The 20,521-nt window shown below is 53.4% G+C and overlaps 8 protein-coding genes across 8 annotated transcripts; 4 read left to right on the forward strand and 4 right to left on the reverse strand.

Annotated features, from left to right (window-relative positions):
- Positions 1-345: 345 nt before the first annotated feature.
- Z517_02235 (uncharacterized protein) lies at positions 346-2,580 on the forward strand (the record flags this gene model as incomplete). The annotated part of the gene is made up of 1 exon (XM_013431346.1): positions 346-2,580. The coding sequence occupies one exon, from the start codon at positions 346-348 to the stop codon at positions 2,578-2,580; it is 2,235 nt and encodes a 744-aa protein (XP_013286800.1).
- A 996-nt stretch (positions 2,581-3,576) lies between these two features.
- Z517_02236 (uncharacterized protein) lies at positions 3,577-4,422 on the reverse strand (the record flags this gene model as incomplete). Its single annotated transcript, XM_013431347.1, has 1 exon — positions 3,577-4,422. One exon carries the CDS (start codon positions 4,420-4,422, stop codon positions 3,577-3,579), a length of 846 nt encoding a protein of 281 aa, XP_013286801.1.
- A 1,288-nt stretch (positions 4,423-5,710) lies between these two features.
- Positions 5,711-7,460, reverse strand: Z517_02237 (uncharacterized protein; the record flags this gene model as incomplete). The annotated part of the gene is made up of 4 exons (XM_013431348.1): positions 5,711-6,510; positions 6,578-7,152; positions 7,206-7,276; positions 7,332-7,460. 4 exons carry the CDS (start codon positions 7,458-7,460, stop codon positions 5,711-5,713), a joined length of 1,575 nt encoding a protein of 524 aa, XP_013286802.1.
- A 2,483-nt stretch (positions 7,461-9,943) lies between these two features.
- Positions 9,944-11,367, forward strand: Z517_02238 (uncharacterized protein; the record flags this gene model as incomplete). Its single annotated transcript, XM_013431349.1, has 4 exons — positions 9,944-10,156; positions 10,215-10,319; positions 10,376-10,758; positions 10,812-11,367. 4 exons carry the CDS (start codon positions 9,944-9,946, stop codon positions 11,365-11,367), a joined length of 1,257 nt encoding a protein of 418 aa, XP_013286803.1.
- Positions 11,368-12,122: 755 nt separating this feature from the next.
- Z517_02239 (uncharacterized protein) lies at positions 12,123-12,830 on the forward strand (the record flags this gene model as incomplete). The annotated part of the gene is made up of 1 exon (XM_013431350.1): positions 12,123-12,830. The coding sequence occupies one exon, from the start codon at positions 12,123-12,125 to the stop codon at positions 12,828-12,830; it is 708 nt and encodes a 235-aa protein (XP_013286804.1).
- Positions 12,831-13,989: 1,159 nt separating this feature from the next.
- On the reverse strand, positions 13,990-15,150 carry Z517_02240 (uncharacterized protein; the record flags this gene model as incomplete). Its single annotated transcript, XM_013431351.1, has 1 exon — positions 13,990-15,150. One exon carries the CDS (start codon positions 15,148-15,150, stop codon positions 13,990-13,992), a length of 1,161 nt encoding a protein of 386 aa, XP_013286805.1.
- A 1,385-nt stretch (positions 15,151-16,535) lies between these two features.
- Z517_02241 (uncharacterized protein) lies at positions 16,536-17,601 on the forward strand (the record flags this gene model as incomplete). The annotated part of the gene is made up of 3 exons (XM_013431352.1): positions 16,536-17,089; positions 17,235-17,290; positions 17,363-17,601. The coding sequence occupies 3 exons, from the start codon at positions 16,536-16,538 to the stop codon at positions 17,599-17,601; spliced, it is 849 nt and encodes a 282-aa protein (XP_013286806.1).
- An 866-nt stretch (positions 17,602-18,467) lies between these two features.
- Z517_02242 (uncharacterized protein) lies at positions 18,468-20,381 on the reverse strand (the record flags this gene model as incomplete). Its single annotated transcript, XM_013431353.1, has 1 exon — positions 18,468-20,381. The coding sequence occupies one exon, from the start codon at positions 20,379-20,381 to the stop codon at positions 18,468-18,470; it is 1,914 nt and encodes a 637-aa protein (XP_013286807.1).
- Between the last annotated feature and the right edge of the window lie 140 nt (positions 20,382-20,521).

The following is a 20,521-nucleotide window of genomic DNA, read 5'->3' on the forward strand; positions in this document are numbered from 1 at the left end:
AAGGAAGGTCTAGTCACGCTGAGGAATCCTCTTCTCTATGCGGGAATCAATGTTGGAATAATAGTGCTGCAAATACCAGTCCGCCCAGTCCGCTGGGTGCAAGTAAACATGGGGCAGCCAAGGCTTTTTTCCAAGGAGACTTTGCGAGCCACTTCACCATCTCCCCAACGAGCCACATGACACCTGTGCAACTTGTATAATAGACCGTTTCATAGTCTTCTTGGATTTTTATAATGTATATCTAGGCACGTCGATCCTGCTGACAACCCCGTCATCCCTCCTGTCACCTCCGTACGTCTTCCACGAACCACATGAACAGACTCGGCCGGTTCGATTCTCACCCCAATGTCCTTCCAGGTGCCCCAGAATGTTCCTACGTTCAGCAGCACTCAACGCACGCATGAGGACACATACTGGCGGCAGAAACAAACTAGTAATGGCCATGCAAGAGGAGGACCCGCTAGTGGAATCACATCCAAGATTAACGACATCTTCGGCGAAGACAGGGGCCTGCCCATGTACAAAGACAAACCTCATTTTCCCTCAAGTCGGCGGAGAGGACAGGGTTTCTTTCGACAGAAAAGAGTGCTGGCATTGATTGGTTCCGCGTCACTACTGTTTCTCTGGTGGGTGGGATGGTTACCATGGAGCTCCCGCCAGTACTACGATCCAGCTGACCACCAACATTCTTTCTTCCACGCCGAAGACTGGTCAGAACAGAGGGAGGCCGTTAAAGAGGTATTCAAGACATCTTGGGACGGTTATGAGAAATATGCTTGGGGCATGGACGAATACCACCCTCTTTCGAGGAAGGGAAAGAACATGGTTGAAGGTGGCATGGGTTGGATTATTGTGGACGCATTGGATACGGCCATGATGATGAATTTGACCTCGCATGTCGCTAAAGCAAGAGAATGGATATCTACGTCGCTTTCTTACACTGCCGATCACGAAGTCAACACCTTTGAGACGACTATCCGCATGCTCGGCGGTTTACTATCAGCATACTACCTATCAACGACTTTCCCACATCTCGCACCACAGCGGGACGACGACGTAAATCAACCCGGAGAGGACCTATACATCGAGAAAGCGACGGATCTTGCCGACCGTCTCCTCGGGGCCTACGATTCACCTTCAGGGATCCCATATGCGTCTGTGAACCTAAACACCAGCCAGGGAGTTGGTTCGCACGTGGATGGAGGGGCCTCCTCTACTGCGGAGGCGGCGACTCTACAACTAGAGATGAAATACCTTGCAAAAATAACGGGAGAGCCGATCTACTGGACGAAGGCCGAGCACGTTATTGAAGTCATCGAATCCCAAAAACGCGAAGATGGTCTCTTACCAATCTACATATACCCTGCCACGGGCGAATTCCGGGGCGTGAATATACGGCTGGGATCCCGCGGCGACAGCTATTACGAATATTTGATTAAACAGTACCTTCAAACGGGTAGCGTGGAGGCGGTATACTTGGATATGTGGGAAGAGGCACTCGAGGGTGTCAAGAAACACTTGATCACTTATTCCGAACACGCATCCTTGACCATCCTGGCCGAAAGGCAAAGTGGACTCAACGCCCCTCTGACAGCCAAGATGGATCATCTAGCATGCTTCATGCCTGGTACCATAGCCCTAGCAGTGACCGAAGGACAGACGGTTGAGCAAGCGAAGGCCAGACTGGGGAGCAAGTGGACAAAGAAACATGACGAGAACCTCAAGCTCGCAGAGGAATTGATGAAGACGTGCTGGGGCATGTACAAGGTCACTCCGACTGGCCTCGCCCCCGAGATCTGCTATTTCCATACCGACAATCCCGCTCCGCAATGGCATGTTGACTCGGCGTGGAGACCGCCACATGCTGCCGAGCTCTCCGACGATGCCGATGCCGACTGGCGCCATGACTACGATATTCACACAAACGATGTGCACAATCTTCAACGACCCGAGACCATCGAATCCCTCTTCTACATGTACCGCATTACCAAGGACAGGAAATACCGGCAATGGGGGTGGGAAATGTTTGAAGCCTTCCGCGAGCACACCAAAGTCATCGATGAATTGACAGGCCAGGTTTATGCCTACACCTCCCTGGACACTGTGGTGGAAAATCCTGTCAAAGAGAGGAAACGGCGCGATAACATGGAAAGTTTCTGGTTGGCCGAGACCCTGAAATATTTCTATCTGCTCTTCTCGGATGACGACTTCTTTCCTCTCGAAAGCGTTGTTTTCAACACGGAAGCTCATCCATTCCCGAAGTTTGACATATCAGGAAGCAAGGTCTTTACAACAGGCTGGCGCAGGACCAAAGGCTTGACTCCTGAGCGTAAGTCTGACGGCAGTGTGGTCGAAGATGACTCTGATCAGCTCAAAAATATACGTGTTGGAAGTGGTGTACGCTTTGACGACAATGGAAACAGCATCCCGGTCCCCGCGGAGATTGGGGAGCAACAGGTCCCGGCTGCTGTTGGCGAAAATGAGCACGATTTCTCTCAGGGCCTACCAGTTCGCGCGCTTTCAGATGGCACGGTGTCGCTTGAAAATGGCGAGGATATCGCCAAACAGGGAGGCGATTAAGGTGAACTCTGGAGAAGACTTGATCACTGTGTCTTTGAGCTGGGAGATCGGGACCATCTCCTGCTTGAACAGGATACTTTCTGGCCAGAGGTTTTCGCTGGTCCGCATACTTTGATACTCGAGAGCGCTGTACCAAAATCTGGTTGTGTTTGCATGGAAGCAATGCTGCGTGTGCAATCGTGCTGTTGGACGATTGGGCCAGGGTGGTTGGATCACAACAAACAGGAGCATTGCAGGTTGGTTTTCATTTTGGGACAAAAGCGAGCCAAGGGATAGAAGGCGTTTGGAAAGAAGAATCCCGAACGAATCATGTTCTCCGGGCATTGGCGGAGATTTGAAGTAACCATTGTTCATGCTTTCTCTTTCTGCTGGGTGTTTTGGTAGAGTGTTTGTGGATCGCCATGATTTCGCCATACGCAAGTAAAGGCCATCGCGCCCGTTGTAGAGGCTCCGTCTGCTATAGTATGCGTATGATTCAAGGACTCGACCACCGCGAAGGATCCGTCCAGTACCGTCCTTTCCCTGCATCAGACACACACAGTGCGTGGCCCTCTAAACTCAGTACTTGGATGAAGTCTTTGACTTGGCCTGGCTTGCACGGAGACAGAAGGACCGCATTCGCGACCCACGAAGCCCATGGATTCGTTTCACTCGCTCGCCTCCAATGAGACGATTCAGTGTATCCTCGAACCGTGGCTTTTCGACCGACCCTGTGCCCTTCTAGCGCTCGGCATAAATTATGTAGTGTCGTCCCTATGTTTCTCAGCCCAGGTTTGTGGAAAGGTGATTATGGCGCCTCTGGAAACATCGCCTTGGGGTGGTGATGGGTTATCGTCAAAGTCGTATTTCGTCAAGGGGTGGTTTTCGTTCATTCGTTTTACTCCTGTGCGCAAGTCTGTCCTGCTTGGTTCCTTCCTTCATTTCGTTTCTTTTGATGATAAGAGGCCCGTGGTCATGGTAGATGATTGGGTGGTGGCAAGTCTCTGACCATGGTTTTTAAAACTTGGGCCCTCTCCTCCGGGCGGTATACTTCGAATCCGTCTTGACCACTTTGCCTTTATTCCTCATCTTCTCCTTTTTCTTCATCACCCACGCCTTACTGCCCTTGACGTCGTCCGGGGCCCCGCGTCGGCCTCCGCCACCCTTGTGCGCCGCCGACATCTTGGCCTCCCGGATCCGCCTACCGTCCTCGATGTCGACGTTGTCCATGTTCCTGACGCGGTCGGTGATGTCGCCCCCGCCGACGCTGAGGACGAGGTACGTCTTGACGTTTTTGGTGCCGCCGTCGTCCTCGAGAATGCCGGCCCCGAACCCCGCACGCACGGCGGCCTGGGAGATCATGGCCCGCTGCGCGTCGTTCTTCGGGTAGAACTGCAGGACGCCGCGGCCGCCGCGGCGCAGCGACGCGTAGAGCCCGTCGAAGAACCGCCGTAGCCGGCCCTCGGGCGACACGCCGCTCGTCTCCGCGTTGCACAGCCACTGCACCGCGGAGATGCTGATGGCGGCGTCAAACGTGCCCGCGCGGAAGGGGACGCCCTGGCCCATGTCCGCCAGAAACAGATCCCCTTCCACATCCTCCCTCTGCAGCGCAATGTCCAGCATGCTGGGCGATATGTCCATGCCCACCCAAATGTGCCCTTCTTCTGACAAGATCTCGCCCGACAGGCCCGACCCGCAGCCAACGTCGAGGATGAACGAGGGAGAATCGAGGTCGAGGAGCTCCAGTGCGCGATGCGTCATGGAGGCCTGGATCGACTGGATGCGCGACGACGTCGTGTACTTGGCCGAGGCCGTGTCGTTGTAGTACAGGTCCGGCGGGAGGAGGTCTTCGGGGCGAGACATGGTTGCGATACCTTTTTTTTTTTTTTGGCGGTGACGCGAGAGAAAAATGTTCCCTCCTTGGGGACGTTTTCTGTATTTTTTGTCCAAAAAGTGCCACAGGCACAAAACGGGCGTGGTCTGTCAAGTGTGATGCATGTTGTGCAATGCAGGGTGGTCGTTGGGTGGGAAGCGCACGAAAATTAAAATTTCTGGTGGAGAAACCGTGCTGGGTCAATTATTGTTCAAATCGACTCCGCAGCAGCAAGTGGTGGATGATGTGCGCACAATGGCGCCAGTCTGGGATTATTTCTGTGTGTGGGGGGGGGGGGGGGGGCTTCAGCCTCGTCAAGCGGCGACCCCATCCACAGCCTTGTTATACACCGAGAGAGACCACTCGGGGCACATGCAACTTTCCTAGGTACTTCTCACAAACTGCTAACTGAAGCCCCGCGTGCTGGCCTACAATTATACGAGGTCGAATTGTGTCTGTTCGGGCTAGGCGGTTAACACACCCAAACCGTATTGTTTGAACTATCCGCAACGTACATAGCCGTCGATAGAGTGATGGTCGATGCCTTGAGATATAACTCGGATCGAATACAGCGTGTTATTTGTATATGTTATCTCTCTCACTCCTCTGGCGCCGTCATCCTACCGCTACCAAAATCTAGGGTTTCTAGAGTGGAGTTTTCACTCTTTTTCCATCTGCTCTCGGCGGTTGTACCGCGGTCATTCGGAGGTCTGTCGAAGTACCGAGTACGCGTATATCTCAATAACACCAGCAATCGGTGGTCGTCTACGCTTCAAGAACAGCACAGTATCATGATAAAACGAACCTGTACCTCCTCCGGCATTTCAGGCCATTCAATTTGGGGTTTGCCGCCTGATAGGGTCGACTTAAAAAGATCAAGAGCATTTCGGGAGAGAAACCGACTTCAGCTGATCAGTTTCGTCCATTGTATGTACGTTACGTATGTTATGTACATAAATTGTCATTCTTTTGCTTTTTTCTTGTTTCTTCTATCGCTGCTGAACACAACTGACTGAATCTGGCGAAAATTGCCCAAATGCGCTGTTGCGCCCACTTCCCAAACTTTTCCCCCAGAAAACTTCCCCCAGTCGATGGGCAACACCAGGGTGAGTTATCAAAACGAGTGTGACTGGGCGGGAGCGAGAGATTTTCGGTTCCACACGGGGAACAAAGCCCATGATTCATACCGAGCCCCTTTGCGCAAAGAAAGGGCGAGTAAAAGTTTTGCATATATATATATGTATAATCCAATAGTTGAGGCCGGAGACTTTGTGCATTTTAATCCTTGGTGTTGCGGTCCGAGTCGGCCACGACGGCGTCGACGACGTCCTTGTTGAGACCTTTCCAGTTGGCCTTGCCCCATAGGAACCAGAGAGCCACTGCGACGAGCTGGACAAAGGCGTTGATGGGGAGGGCGTAGTTCATGTCGGAGCCGTTGATGGGGAGGAAGGACGGGAAGCACAGGAAGACCATGATGTAGGCTGAGTAGATGACCGCAAAGATGTTGATGTAAATGCCCCAGCGTCCCAGAGACCATCCAGGGGGCTCGACCCTCCCTCTGTACCGTGCCCAGATCATGCAAGCAATGGCCATGAGGTATGATTGGTACAGGCCGAGAGTTGAGAGCGCCACGATGACGTTGAATGCGACGCTGCTGCCGACGTTGAGGAGCGCCAGCAACATGACGATAAAGACCGGCAGCCAGACCGAGCGAACGGGGATGCGGTGCTTCGGGTCGATGTACGAGAAGTAGGCGGGGAGTGCTCCATCTCGAGACCAGGCCCAAGTCAATCGAGATGCAGACGCAATACTGCCGAGACAGCAAGCCAGAGTCACGATCATCGATAGGCCCACCATTGCCGAGCCCGCCCTTGTGGATTGAGTCGCATTGATGCAGATGAGCAATAGGGGATATCCCGAGGAGAGCAGGTCGTTGACGTCTCCAGCACAGAACAGGAAGACAAGCACCATCCCGTACGCAAGCGCCCCGTTCATGACAATACTCCAGAACATGGCTCTCGGTACTGCGTGTCGCGCCTTTCGCACTTCTTCAGACATATGGACTGCTCCATCAAAACCTGTAGTCACTCAATCAGCGTCCGGAAACTGGCACATCTCGTCCTGCGTGTGCTACATGTAACTTACCTACGAAACCCCAGGTGGCGGTAAGCATCCCAAGGTTGAACGAGATGTACTCGTTGTTCCACCCAGAAAGAGCCGACTTCTCCAAGAAGACAAAGTCTGCCGTGTGGCGAGGAGCGAGTGTGACCAACACCGAAACGAAGACCACCCACATGATGATGTGCAGCAGACCGGAGAGCAACTCGATCCAGGGAATTGTCCAAAAAGCGTACTGATTCATCAATCCCTGGACAAGAAGCAGGGCGTAGATGATCAGGGTCACATGCCATCCGTGTGGAATGTATGTTGGATAGTTGGCAATGACAAGTGCCTGAATCATGAGGGCAGCGATGTTCGCCACGCCGGCCAAAAGCGAGATCCACGAGAACCAGGTGATCCAGCCTTGCATCCAGGTGATGAATCGTCTGTGAGATGGAGGCGCGAGGTAGTGAGTCCAATGGTACTGCGCGCCTGCGATTGGCTGTACCGAAGCCATCTCAGCCATGGATGCGACCTGGCACAGCACACCTGAGATGACGACGAAATAGCCAAAGGAGACGGATCGAGGACCGCCATTCCAGAAGAAGTATGCAATGTTTCTATCTGAGATCAGCTTGTATCCAGAAAGTGAAGGGGAAGATGTTAATCATACGACGCAATGGCCTCCCAGGACGACATATAACTGAGGGCGAAGAAGAAAATCTGAGCGAAGCTGAAAATTCTCTGCGAATGGTTTTAGCCTTGCGCAATCAGTCTTTGTGAGTGAAGGGAAACCTACTCGGACTCTCGTCGACGTGTTTCTAGTCCCGTCAGTCCTTTGGCCGCGATACTGCGTTGAAAACTCTCTCTTCTCATCTTCAATGTTGACTTGAGGCCCTTTGACCGGGCTCATCTCGTGGGACTCCATCTTGGATGCAGATAGCTACCGAAATGTCCTACAAGGCGAGAGGAAGAAGCAGTGGAAGATGAAGGATGAGAGGTAGAGAAATGGAAGGAATGACAGATTCAATGACCTGCAGGATATGGCTTGCCGATGGTCCCCTGAAAAACGTGGACAGTTTGCCGAGATTGGGCCTAAGCCACGCAACAGCGAACAAGCGTGTAGCTCGTAGAGAGATGAGACGTTTGAATGGACCAAGGTACGGAGTAGAATGATAAGGGGGAGGAGGAATTCAAAAGCCATCGGCCGGTTCATGCCTCGTGTTGACAACGAAAGCTCGCTTGGAGGAGGGGGTGGATTGTCTGGGGAGATCCCACCAATTGGACTGAGAGTGTGTCGAGGCAGAACAGACGGCGACTTGAACTATAGAGAATCCCTGGCGGTAGGTGGCACAAGCAGGGCGCCGTTGAGGAGCACGACTGCATGATTGTCTGGATGGATCGGGTTGCTTCGCTGCTGAGGGTGCAGGTGGGTGCGACTTTTCCCCACCTCATATCCCGAGTACAGACTCCAGATACGAGCTCAGAGGTATCTTTTCTGCGCCTCCGGGTTTCACCACCACAGTAGACCCTGTCGACGGGGGACTGGCCACTACCGGAAACGCGAAAAATACAACATACTCGAAGGGGAAGTTGACATGCATGGTCCGAGCATGGGTTGGCGAATTGTATGGCCAACGCGAGAGGACTACTCGGCAGACAAGCATGATAAGGATCACTGACAGGAGAGTCTGCGTCCAGACGTCGTTTGGCGACTCTCGGCAAGAATGTCAGTGGTTTGATGGCTCCCAATTAGGTGCATAAGCCGGGATAGATACAGACAAGGTCGAGACACAGACAAACTAGGGGCGGGGAACCAAAGGATCGCAGTTTGGAGCGGGCCGTGGTAGTTTAAAGAGTGGAAACGGATTCTTGTTCCCCGGCTGTGTCGATCAGCCAGTCCATACCGTATTCGGACTAGGGCTTCATGCCGCCAAGAACCACCAGTTTTGCAACCCCTCAGGCTCTTATCCAGTTCAAGCCTGGGATTGGCTGCCTGCCCATCAATTTCAGGTCATGATACCGCCATCTTTGTGTTGCAACTCATGTCAAACTACTTGTGAATCTGTTATCGGCTCTCGGAGTCCCTAAAAGTGATGGAGATGGCACTTGGCAACTGGGTACCACCTAGTGAGAGCCCCAAATATGCCGCAAGCCTTCTTCGTATTGCGATCCTGCGGCTTACTGCAAGCCTCGTTCTTTCAACCGCGCTATCATTGACCAGGGTAGCGAGCGTCCAGGGCCGGTCGTCCATGGGGTTTTCCCATCGGTCAAGAGAGTGTCAAGCGGCCCGCTTTGTCCCGCTAGCCTCATGCCATCACTGCGAAATACAACTCTGCTTCCATTGAAAGCTCCTAGAGAATTCTGGGCAGCATGCCTGAACTAGGTAGAGACGTTGGCTGCATGTGGGCCTTGCATGTTTTGATCCTCAAATCACAGAAAGTCACAGTTGCTGTCTGCCTGGTCCCTGCCTCGAGCAATGGGATCGCCACCGTTGTGGTGAGCTGATGGGCAAAGCTGTGTGATGAGTCTGGTCGTGAACTTTGGTCATTCGTTGCCTCGCAAGCCTTTTCCAGCTCGAATAGCCCCTGAACCGCAATGTTTTTCCGTGCTTGATCTAAGTGATCAGCAATTTCTCGCCAGTCGTCTCGGGGGATTGGCGCAAGCGAGCCTGGCAAGCAATGGAGACAGCTCGCAGACCAGTCCAGAGCCCCCGTTCATGGGTGAAGTGCCTTGTCGATGCTGAGAGGCTGAAGTGGCTGGATCGCCAGAGTGGGAAGTCAACAGTATTACGACCCATGATAACGTGGTGACTATCGCCCTGTCACAACTTTGAAATGGACGAGAGACCATTTCATCACCGTTGGCAGTTCTACAAGTCTTACGGGATTCACCGTGAGCAATACGAGTGAACTTGTCTAGAGTCCAGAACATATCCTTACATAGAGCCTTGCTGTGCAGAGCCCGTTTGAGCCGTTCGCTTCAAAGTCGGTCAGAAGGTTTGGGGGACCTTTCTGGCCTGGTCACCTAGTCCGGGAAATGAATCAATGGTGGCGGCCCCCGGCGAACGGCCCATGCTCGTCGCATTGTTCCCTTTCCCTGGTGCATTAGCAGCGCTGTTCCTGACACCTGCCAGGGTCGTGGATTGGCCAGCGCTTTTCCCTTCACGTGTTTGCTGTACGGAGTTGGCTTGGGCAACGGGGGCCATCGGCTAGGGCGCCTTTGAGGCATTGACTGCTCCGTATACCGTGCATTTCGTTTCCAAGATTCCAAGTAACAGCGACGCCCAGCTTGGCCGGCAGAGATATACCATATCCTCGCCTCCCCCCTTGGGGTCGTCCACTCCTCCGCTACCAGGACTTTCGAAGGAGGGTGTATCTAGACTATTCTCGCAGGACGGTCACTCTCATCATGTCTGGTAGCGATACTGGTCAAGGTGGTATCTATGAACCCCTCCTCCCTCCGTTGCAAGACATCACCCCCAAGGATCGTGGTCCCATCGCCTTGGCCACGGCAGTGACCCTGCTCGTTATTTCTTCGTTGACCGTGGGTGTCAAATTATGGACGAGATATGCTACAACTCGAAACTTTGGGGCCAACGACATTGCAATGTTCGCCGCAATTGTACGAACATGTCCCTTGGAGTGCGCTGGGACAGTCTGCTAACTCGTCTTTGCTGCAGGCACTGGCATACGGCCAAACTATTTCCCTCTCCCTCGCGGCTCAGAAGGGATTGGGTCGACACGAAACTGCGATCAAGGAACCGGATCTCATCGAGTTTAGCAAAGTAAGGACTCCTGTGGCAACGAATCACGCGGTTAGAAGTGGCTGACGTGCCATCAGTTGTTTTATGCTTCCAACATTCTCCTCATCCTGGCGTTGGCTTGTGCCAAAGCAGCGGTGACTCTGCTTATCATTGCCATCAAGCCACTACGAGCCATCATGTTTGCCTGTTACGGGATGCTCGGTTTCATTGCACTCTGGGGGGTAGTCAGCGTGTTCGTCGTTGCCTTCCAATGTTCACCAAACCGTTGGTCAATCGGCCCCAGCTCGGGTGCCGATTCACAGACTTGCATCGATCAATATGCGATGCAGGTGGCAGTGCGAGCCGTGGATATCGCCATCGACGTAGGAATCGTGCTCTTACCAGCACTGATGATGCGATCGGTCCAAGTTCCGAATGCTAAGCGGTGGATGGTGGTCACATTGTTCGCTATCAGACTGGCGTAAGTTGTACCAGATCTGCTTTCAATGAACAGCTGACTGAAGACCTTTGCAGGACACCCGTGTTTACAGCAGTCTCGATTGTCGCATACGACGACTTCTATCACTCTGTTCCCCAAGATCGCACCTGGCACGCCGTCACACCCTCCGTCTGGACATCCTGTGCCTTGAATCTATCAATCGTCACGGCCTGCATCCCCTCAATCAAGCGCTTCCTGGCCGACTGGGCAGCTGGTCTCAGTGCCATCACCATATCTGAGCCTTTCGAACTGGAGCATTCCGCTGGTAAGACCGGTGCCGGGCTCACATACGCCGCGGGCAGCGGCATGGGAAGCAAGATCGCCACCAGATTGGGATTTGCGACCACCAGCAAGGCCGAAATCACGTCCACGGTGCGCAGCCGTAGCGACAATGACGACGACGACACGATTTTGAACACGTCGAGAAATCGCTCGCGGGGTGCCAACGGGCGACAGCCAGACAATACATCTGAGAGCGTCAAAGGTCTCACGGACGGTGTGATCATGCACTCGATCGATTACCGTGTCGAGTACGAAGACCCGACGATAGATCATCGCGACTGGAGTAGTCGCAGCAGTGGCGGTCGCTAAAGTTCTCCACGCGAGACCAACGAAGGTTGCGGGACATGTCACGGACGGAAAGAGAAGGAATGGGATATATATACATGTACAACACGATATGATGTTCAGGGGGGCAAGGGTATATTGTCAGCGCAAAGAAGCGACTCTGGTTGTGTACATCAAGTCTACTCGTTAGAAGTCCAACCATGGTACACGGTTGGACCGGGAATGTTGCTGGTCGAAAAGCGTGTGCATCAAGGGTCGTTTGGCCATGTCAACACTTTATACAAATACCATTTCTGATCCCGTTGATTGTTCATATTGGACGTGATAACTGAGTGGATAAGTTGTCGATGAAATAAACCTCATACTCCGGTAGTTCCCCGTACTGGTACATTTTGATATGTAAAAGAATCCACCGGCGAGCGATTCGCGGGCGGTGGCCCCTGCTTTCTTTGCCGCTCGTGCCAGCCGATTGTGGCCGCCTCGCCGGTTAGCAAACATGCCAAGAACCCCTTTTGAGGCTGAATCGACGTCACTCTGCGCAGGCTTTTTGTCTCGTGTTTGTCAAAGTGTCATTTTTACCCCCCTCGTGTCGGTTGGTCTATTGTATTGACTGAACAGCTTGGTCTCAACGCGACTCCCGAATTCCTCTCTTCCTCCGCCTCCCCCTTCGATGGCCTTTCCCATCCTGCCATCTACCTCTCTGATTCCGGCTATCGTCGTTGCAGACTCTTAATCTTCCGGCCACATCGACTCGTCCTACTTGCGCACACAAACGAATCATGTGGATTCTCCCCATCGTGGGGTACACCGGCCTCATACTCGGCTTCGGATTCCTGACTCTCTCCATCGCTTCGGGCCTCTATTACCTCTCTGAGCTGGTCGAAGAGCACACGGTCCTCAGTGCAAAACTTCTAAAGCGCCTGATTTACGCCGTCGTCGCCGCACAGTTGCTCCTCTGGCTCGTTGATGGATTCCCCTGGTACTTGACCTTGTTGGGTGTGGTCAGTCACGGCGTCTACGCGACGAACTTGCGGCATTTCCCTATTGTGAAACTGTCAGATCCTTTTTTCCTCTCGAGTTGTGCCTTGGTCATCCTCAATCATTGGCTATGGTTCAGACACTTCAGCGATGTAACTACAAGAGGAGGCCCATATCGGGGTGCACCACCGAGCAGCAGGCGGGACTGGTATTCAGCACCTCCAGTATATGACCAACCCACCTTTACCGAGATTGCGTCTTACTTTGGACTGTGCGTTTGGCTCGTCCCATTCGCACTGTTCGTCAGCCTCAGTGCCGGAGAGAATGTCTTGCCGAGTATGGGATCCGAGTATGCCACGGGCGAAAGAGAAGGTGTTGGCTTCAAGAAGGGTCATAGAAGGAAGAATACCGGCATGGCCAAGGCGGCTGTTCATGCCACGAGAGATTGGGTCACAGAGACGGGGGCGGTGATGGGATTCTGGCACGCCGACAATGTTCGGCCTGTATAAGGATAAGTGCCGGATCAAACCATTGGCTCGCTCGACGTCGATCGATATTTTGGCACATGTGGACGCATCACCTCAACTTCGGGAACGAACGCATCCTACACATATGTCGTGCCATCAACCTCTGGGCAGAAGATGGCTGCAGGAGTATAGCTATCCATTTTTGGAGTCTACATTGCCGACTATACTAGCCGACGGACCCCGCAGATGGAAAGAGTCACAAATTGTGATCGTTGCGCATTGATGACAAGCCATGCCAATGCTGGAACTTTTGTGGAACTTTGTTGGAGCTTTGGTCGGGGCAAAACTGTGACCCATCTGAGCCTAATCGCTCAATGATGAAAAGATCGGCAGGTCCAAGTCGCTGTCATAATGCGGACGTGGCTTTGCGATATTCATGGCCTTGCTCTACCTCGTCCATGGATCTTGGAACATCTTGCGCGCGAATAGCGGTTACTCGAATGTCTGCTCTGTAGCGACTTGACTTGCCAGATGGAGAAACCGGACCCACCACCGCCAGTTGAGTCGAAGTCGAGGTCGAGGTCGAGGCCTCTCTGTGTCGGCAGATAAGCTCTTCCGCCGCGCCGAGCAGCGCAAGGGAGCAGAGTTGGAGGTCCCACCACATAATGTCCAAGCCATTTTATTTTCCTGGGCATCCTGGTCACATGTAAGGTACACGGGGAATTTCTATCACCAGGTATTATGTAGACTCGGACGATTACCACGAACATGATAATGACAATGTCTGATGCCAATGATAATAAAAGCGTCCACTAGGACGCAGAGTTGAGTCGAGTTGAGCCCAGACGTCCTTTTTCCCCAGGTATCGGGTCTCAGAGGATCCTTGATAGATGGATTGATAGATGGATTGATAGATGGATTGATAGATGGATTGATAGATGGATTGATAGATATATCCAAAGTACGTGCGCACATACATACATACATTCATAGATGTATGAGAGACCAGATGTTCACAACGCAATCAAAGCAAATCGTAACATTTGGTACATTTCCGCCACGCTCGCATTCCGCACCGTCAGGTCAAGTGTCCTGTACGTACACACATATAAGCGAATGAGGAAAATTCCACCGGTGACTCAGTTGCTCAGTTGCTCAGTCAGTCAGTCAGTCAGTCAGTCAGTCAGTCAGTCAATCTCTCTCAAGCTCCTACAACACCACTGACATCAGGCCAGAACCGCCGCTCGACGTCCAAGACATGCTTCCACACGGCGCGGTACACGTCCAGCTTGCGGTTGACGGCGTCCTCGCGCTCGGCCAGGAGGTCGGTCAGCTCGGCAATCTCGGCGACAAAGACCTCAAAGTCGCTGCTCGTCCAGTTGGGGATGAAGGCGTCTCGGAGGGCCCCGCCGTCCAGGTCGCTCGAGTGGCGAAGAGTTTCGTTGTGGCCTTCTGTGTTGGGGGCCGTGGCTCTGTCGTTCTCGCTGTTCTTGGTACTATTTTCGTTCCCGTCCCTGCCAGTGGTCTCGCTGTCGTTGATCAGCGTGTTGACCTCACTCCCTTCCAACTCTGACATGACACCTTCCGACTTTGTCGTCTCCTTTTCGTTCCGACCCACCTCGGCGGTCGGCTTCTCCCAGAAAGACCTGGCGTAGTTCCATGCGCTCAGATACACGGTCTCGGTCGCCCACAGCACAACCATACCCTCGAGCAGGCTCATACTGGGATCGGTCCAAAATGCTCGAAACAAGTCGATGTATTGCTTTGTGGCCTGCTCAGCGGTAAACATGCCATCGGCGCGTGTGGGCGCGTCCAACTCCAGACCGTACTTGGCAGCGGTGTCGGCGAAGAATTTCAACTCGGTGTGGATATTCTGCAAGGCGCCACTCAGACAATCGACGATGCGCCAGCGCAATGACGTCGATTTATCCGCGACGTTTGCGTAGGGTAAGTCGACGCGGGCGATGAGAGAGCCGATGAAGCCGATGTAGGCTTGGGCGTAGAGCCGGTCTTGGGAGAGCCACCGTGATAATATGTGTTTGGGTAGTTTACCCTGTCCTGCCAGACGAAGGAAGGGGTGTTCTGTCGCGTGCGCGAACTGTTGCGGCGCGGAAGTAAGCAGGATGTTTGTTAGCGATGGCGGTGGACCTGTGCTTATTGGGGGTGACGAGATGTAAGGTTGGTTTTGGGCTTGTTGGTGAGAAGGTAGATTGTGGACGTGGCTGCTTGGGTAAAAGTACGTGGTTGTATTGCCGTAGGCGTGAGGGTTTGGTTGTTGGATGGTGTAGCTTTGAGGATTGGCCTGGCTACCCTGGCTCATGACTCCAGTCGTACCAGAAGAGACGGACATCTGGTCGCTCATGACCGATTGACGATGAATGTAGGGCCCAGGAGGGCCCTGGTGAGGGTAATAATGGGGCGAGTTGTTCCACATGGTCGGAAACTGACTGAAGAGAAGCTTGTCTGCAAGGCTGGAATGAGGCACCAAGGCTCCTGGATCCAATCTCTACGCTCCTGACCACGACGAATCTGCGCAACAGTTGTCCTGAACCTTTCGACCGCGACGCAGAGGGCCAAAAAGTCCTATCCAAGTGCCAAAAGCGTCGTCGTCCCAAGGTTTGCTACCAATGTCTCTTTCTTTCGTTCAAGGTTCAACGCATCTGTACAGCTCTTGAGAGACGCGCGGTCAGCAGCGGCAAGTGGAGCTTGGCCGAGATGCGGGAGTCAGCAAACCAAGAAGTCGAGCAGAGAGGCAGACCAGCGGATTGGTGTCGCCCGCTCGTGCCACTTCGAAAAGGTCCAGGGATCCGGTACGTGTCGAGCCGGTGTTGAGATAATGCAGGTGGAGGAAGTGGCAAAAAGCACTCCTAGCCTTGCAGGAACTCTGCCTACTCTAGAATGAAGAGGCGGTCGAGGTGAAACGGGAATCAACCTCCCACGGCAATGGATATGAAAGTATCTTTTTCGCTAGAACGCCCGTATCCGTCGGCTATCGGGTCTTCAGCTCGCCTCGTGTCGACGACACCCGATGATGTTGTACCCTCGTATCCAGCTCTTTCGAGGGGCCCGCGAAATTGCAGACCAAAAGCCACGAAATACGGCGTTCCTTGGGCGCAGAAGCGGCAACCAAGGGTGGAAGACAAAATGACGATCAATTGCGGTCCACGACAAATTACGTACAGAGACTCGGTTGCTGAAACGTCCTGGTCTTTAGTCCTTTGTCCTTTGTCCTCTCTTTCTCAAGACACATTCTGCCTCTTATTCTCTAAAGATGTACCAGGCTGGGTCGGCTCGCGGGGGGGATGAGATGTAGTTCTCTCGCGGTGGGGGCAGAGCTGCAAGTGAGCTTGACGAGTGTCCTTTCTCTGGTTGCGATTCGCCCTTCGGTCCCCCGTAGAAACCCAGAAAAGCACAAATGCGGACAATCGGGTAAGAAATCAGGATCCCGACACTGATACGGTCCAAACCCAAGTTTTTCGTGGAGTAAGTTCGGCGAGAGTCATTCTTGGGTATCGTTGACAATTCGGAAAAGAGTTTGCCGAGTTCCTCGAGGTAAAGAGGGTTACCGACACCAAGGCGACATTGTCAATATACACGCTTGTATCTTCGACTGATTGTCCTCTTTGCTTTGTCTTCTGAGAGCCAACCCATTGATCACCCAATCAGCAGCCATCCCATCACTGCGTAATACACCCTGAAACCCGCTGTGGACACAAATCACCCGATATCGACCCCTCCAAAAAAACAATGCCTCGAGTCTTCCTGATCACCGGCACGTCAACTGGCTTCGGTCATGACTACGCCCAAGAAGTCCTAGATCGCGGCGACATTGTGGTCGCGACAGCCCGCGACCCGACCAAGCTCTCCTTCGCAAACACGACCCCCGACACATACCTGGCGCTGCGCCTCGACGTCACTGACAAAGCGTCAATCAAGCAGGCCTTCTCCGATGCACTGAAGAAATTCGGCCGCGTCGACGTCGTGGTCAACAACGCCGGGTACGGTCTCGCGGGCTGTTTCGAGGAGTGCACCGAGGAGCAAATCCGGCAGCAGATGGAGATCAACTTCTTCGGCCTCCTGGACGTCACCCGCGAGGCGCTGGAGACCATGAGGGACAAGCAAAAACCTCAGGGCGGCTTGATCCAGCAGATCACCAGCGTTGGCGGACAGCGAGGGGTGCCGTTCTTCAGCATCTACTGTGCAAGCAAGTGGGCTGTCGAGGGCTTTACGGAAGCTCTTAGCCATGAGGTGAAGCCCGAGTGGGGGATCAAGTTCACGCTGATCGAGCCAGGTGGCTTCAGGTATGTTTGGGCTCTATCTCTCCCTGCTTGTCACGGTGCGATGGTGGGTGGTTTGTGACAGATACACGAGTTATCGCCGCCACAGACGCAATGACCAGCGAAGCTCTCGTTCATTTCATGCTTGCCCCTACTAACATTCCTCCAGAACAGACTGGGCTGGTCGCTCGATGACGTTCGCAAAACGCCACCCTGCGTATGACCGTATGTCTCTTCTCATCTTGTCCCTCCTCCACCTTAGCTCGCCCCGTCACCTATCACTAACAGATATTTCAGACCTTGACGCCGAGAAGCATATGACCGCCCGCCATGGCAAACAGGCAGGGGACCCTAAAAAGGGCGCAAAAGCCATGTACGAGCTGGCCGTCATGCCCAACCCGCCATTGCGGGTCGCCGTCGGCACCGACGCCTACAAGGCGGTCATGAACAAGTTGGAGCAGTACGAACAGAACTACACAAAGTATGCCGAACTCAGCAACTCGACAGATGTGGACGGTTACGTGCCACCGCAATGACCCGCGAGTTCTTCACGGTAAGACACACGGGATTCCCTTGTTTTCAAGACATATTGTAGACTCGATAGAATGCATGAATACTTGGTACAGCTGATAAAGGGCCAGTAGCAGGGGTTGGCAGTGCATATTCCATCAGGATCCCGTTTGATCATGAACATGATGATTCCCGGGACAACCTTTTTTTGATCCCAATAGTTGTGTCCACGGTGCTCATGACGGCGTGCCCTCTTCTGGTGTGACTGCCTATATGTGACAATCAAGCACCCAGACCTGGTGAGGTCTTTTGGCCTTTCTTCAAGTGAAAATATGGGGAAAATTCTGTAATGTACATATACACATTGGTGTGAAATAAGTGAAACAACACAATCATCTGGCCCATTAGTCAATGAACTCATTTCCGATCCCATACCTTGTCGGCTTTTGTCCTCGCCCAACATTCCCCCCATGTCACGAGCACTGAGATCATCATGGCGCTGTCGCGTTCCTGTTTCCTGTGTCGAAAGGCCTGGTCCAACCTGCCGTCTTGCCTCAACACCCAAGATCGTGTACATACACAGAGAACGCCCGGTCTTTGAACTCTTCAATGTCCCATTGAATAAAGCAAATCAAAAAGAAAAGAGGCAGAAAAAGATGCAACATGAGGGGTATCTGTAACAAGGCCAAGCAAAATGCTAGAATCGGATAAAAACCCCGGCAGCATACGTACGTCAATGCTTTTGACTGTGCCATGTTTTCACTTTTCGTACTCGAGCTGCTCATCGAGCTCGAACAATATCTGTAGCGTCGTATTCACTTTTCCCTTCCTTTTGGTCGGCGAGCAAAATCGTTGTTGCTTAAGAGTGCTCTTTATTATACTGATAGACGTTTCAAACCCGTTGTTGCTGTTGTTGCTGCGTAGCGCTAGCCAATTGATGTTTCAATGAATTAATCTCCTCTTGCATATTGTTGATCCTTTGCTCCAGGCTAGTCACATATGCCCATAGGCGCTCCTCTTGCGCGAACATGACTTTGGATGTTTCTCCACTGCCATGCCCGGAATAGCCATGACTCGACAGACTATTGCTGTGAGACGACAAGGGACCACTCCCGCTCATGTGAGTCGGTGGCCCGCTAGGCTGAGTAGGGGGATGGGCCGGCCCGCTTTGACTGGGTAGAGTGTATCTTGCATCCGGCGGGTTAAGCACATGAGGAGGTGGTAGCTGTGGACCACCCGCAGGCACACCGAGAGAGGAACCTGAACCGCCTCCGGATCGTGTGTGCGATTGTGGATAAAAGGTCGTGCTTGGGGAACGGTTCCTGCCAACGCTACCTTCGCCTCCGGGGCCTTGACCGCCCCTGTGTGTTTGACCAGGAGAAAGAGGTTTGGGGCTCTCTGTCATTGGGTTCTGCGGATAAACGGTACCTGGAGCTGAAGGCCGTGAGCTGGAGGATGACCCGGTCATGGGTGGGAATGGCATTGGTGCGGCCGACGGTACGGCAGCATTGCTGGGGCCTGCATTCTGTTGGCTGAACCCGGTCCTAGGAGGAAACTGTCCACTGGCGATCCCTCCAGGGGGGCGTCCCTGTATCGGGGGATATGTGCTCGGAATTCGAGAGGTGTGGGCCGGGTCGTCTAACGTGTCATCCCCTGAAGGTGCTTGTCGACGGATACCCGGCCGTTTGTCATTGCCCTCTTCATCCTCTAGAGGTTCAGGTTCGCCATAGACCACTCCCTCCATTGACTCATCCACGTCCACTTCTTCTTCCCCACCAAAACTGCCCATGCTGGATCTCCGGCCGGCGCAACCCCCCGGCCCTTTGTTATGGCGCGCTAATGCATCCCCCCGAGCAAACTTCCGGCCACATTTAGGGCATATATGAGGCCTTTCGCCGGTATGAAGCTTGGTGTGCCGCTTGAGGTCATGAAGACGGCGAAATCGCGATGAACAGGTCGAGCAGACGTAGGGTTTTTCTTGGCTATGCGTTAACAGATGGCTCTTCAGATTGTGATGACGAGTAAACTCGGTGGCGCAATAGGGGCATCTATGTTTTTTGCTGGAAGGAGATTTTGTACCTTGGCGTGTACCGGAATGAGGCAAGCTCATCCCTCGTCTAGCAGCGTTTTCTGCTACTTGCGGCTGTAGGAATGGGGTTGGATATGAGAGCGCCCCTGTCTTTGCGACATCGCTAGGAGAAGTCGAGCCTGCATCTGCATTCACCACCTGGCGGAGTGTCTCTTCAAGCGCGAGTGGGCTGCCCACGGTGGTAGTCATACCCGAGACCCCCGGCATGCCTTCTAGCGTGCCCAACGTCCCGCCGCTCGACATGCTTGTGGGACTGGTCAGCGCTGCATGGTTATCTCCAGCAAAAGAGCCTTCCGGAGCAGAAGCGGGCAGTTGCTGAATGTTTTCTGCGACTACAGCCAGTGGTTCACTGAGGGTAGTGGTGGGATCTGAAGGAATTTCTGATGTTGACTCGGGAGCTTTGCTCGTCGCAGTCTGGTCTGAGCCCATGAGCGCACTTCGGGCTTGGTGCGACGGATTTGGACTTGTTCCAGATGTTGGCGGAGGTGTAGATTGAAATGCCTTCTGTCGTTCCTCGGCGAAAGCGGCAGCGGCGGTCATGAAAGGTCCGTCGAGTCTCGGTCTCTTCCCGGGCCTCGACGACTCTTCAAAGTCGTCGCGCGAACTAGCCCGGGCTTTGGAAGGAGGTAGCCCTGAGCTGGGAGGTTTAGCGAATATGGGAGAGGTCGGAGCAGAATCCACTGGGGATAATTTAGGCTCTGGGCTGGAATCAGCCATCAAAGAGATCTGAAGTCGCAAAAGTCACTGTAACCTACGTGCAACGTCAGCGCCCAAGTTCTTCAGTCCAATGCCGCATGCATGCCACATCGCTTTTTGTATTCAACAGAGCTGGATAGGCGTCAAGGGTAGCACCAGGA

Source organism: Fonsecaea pedrosoi (assembly GCF_000835455.1).
Source record: "Fonsecaea pedrosoi CBS 271.37 unplaced genomic scaffold supercont1.2, whole genome shotgun sequence".
NCBI classification, from domain to species: Eukaryota; Fungi; Ascomycota; class Eurotiomycetes; order Chaetothyriales; family Herpotrichiellaceae; genus Fonsecaea; species Fonsecaea pedrosoi.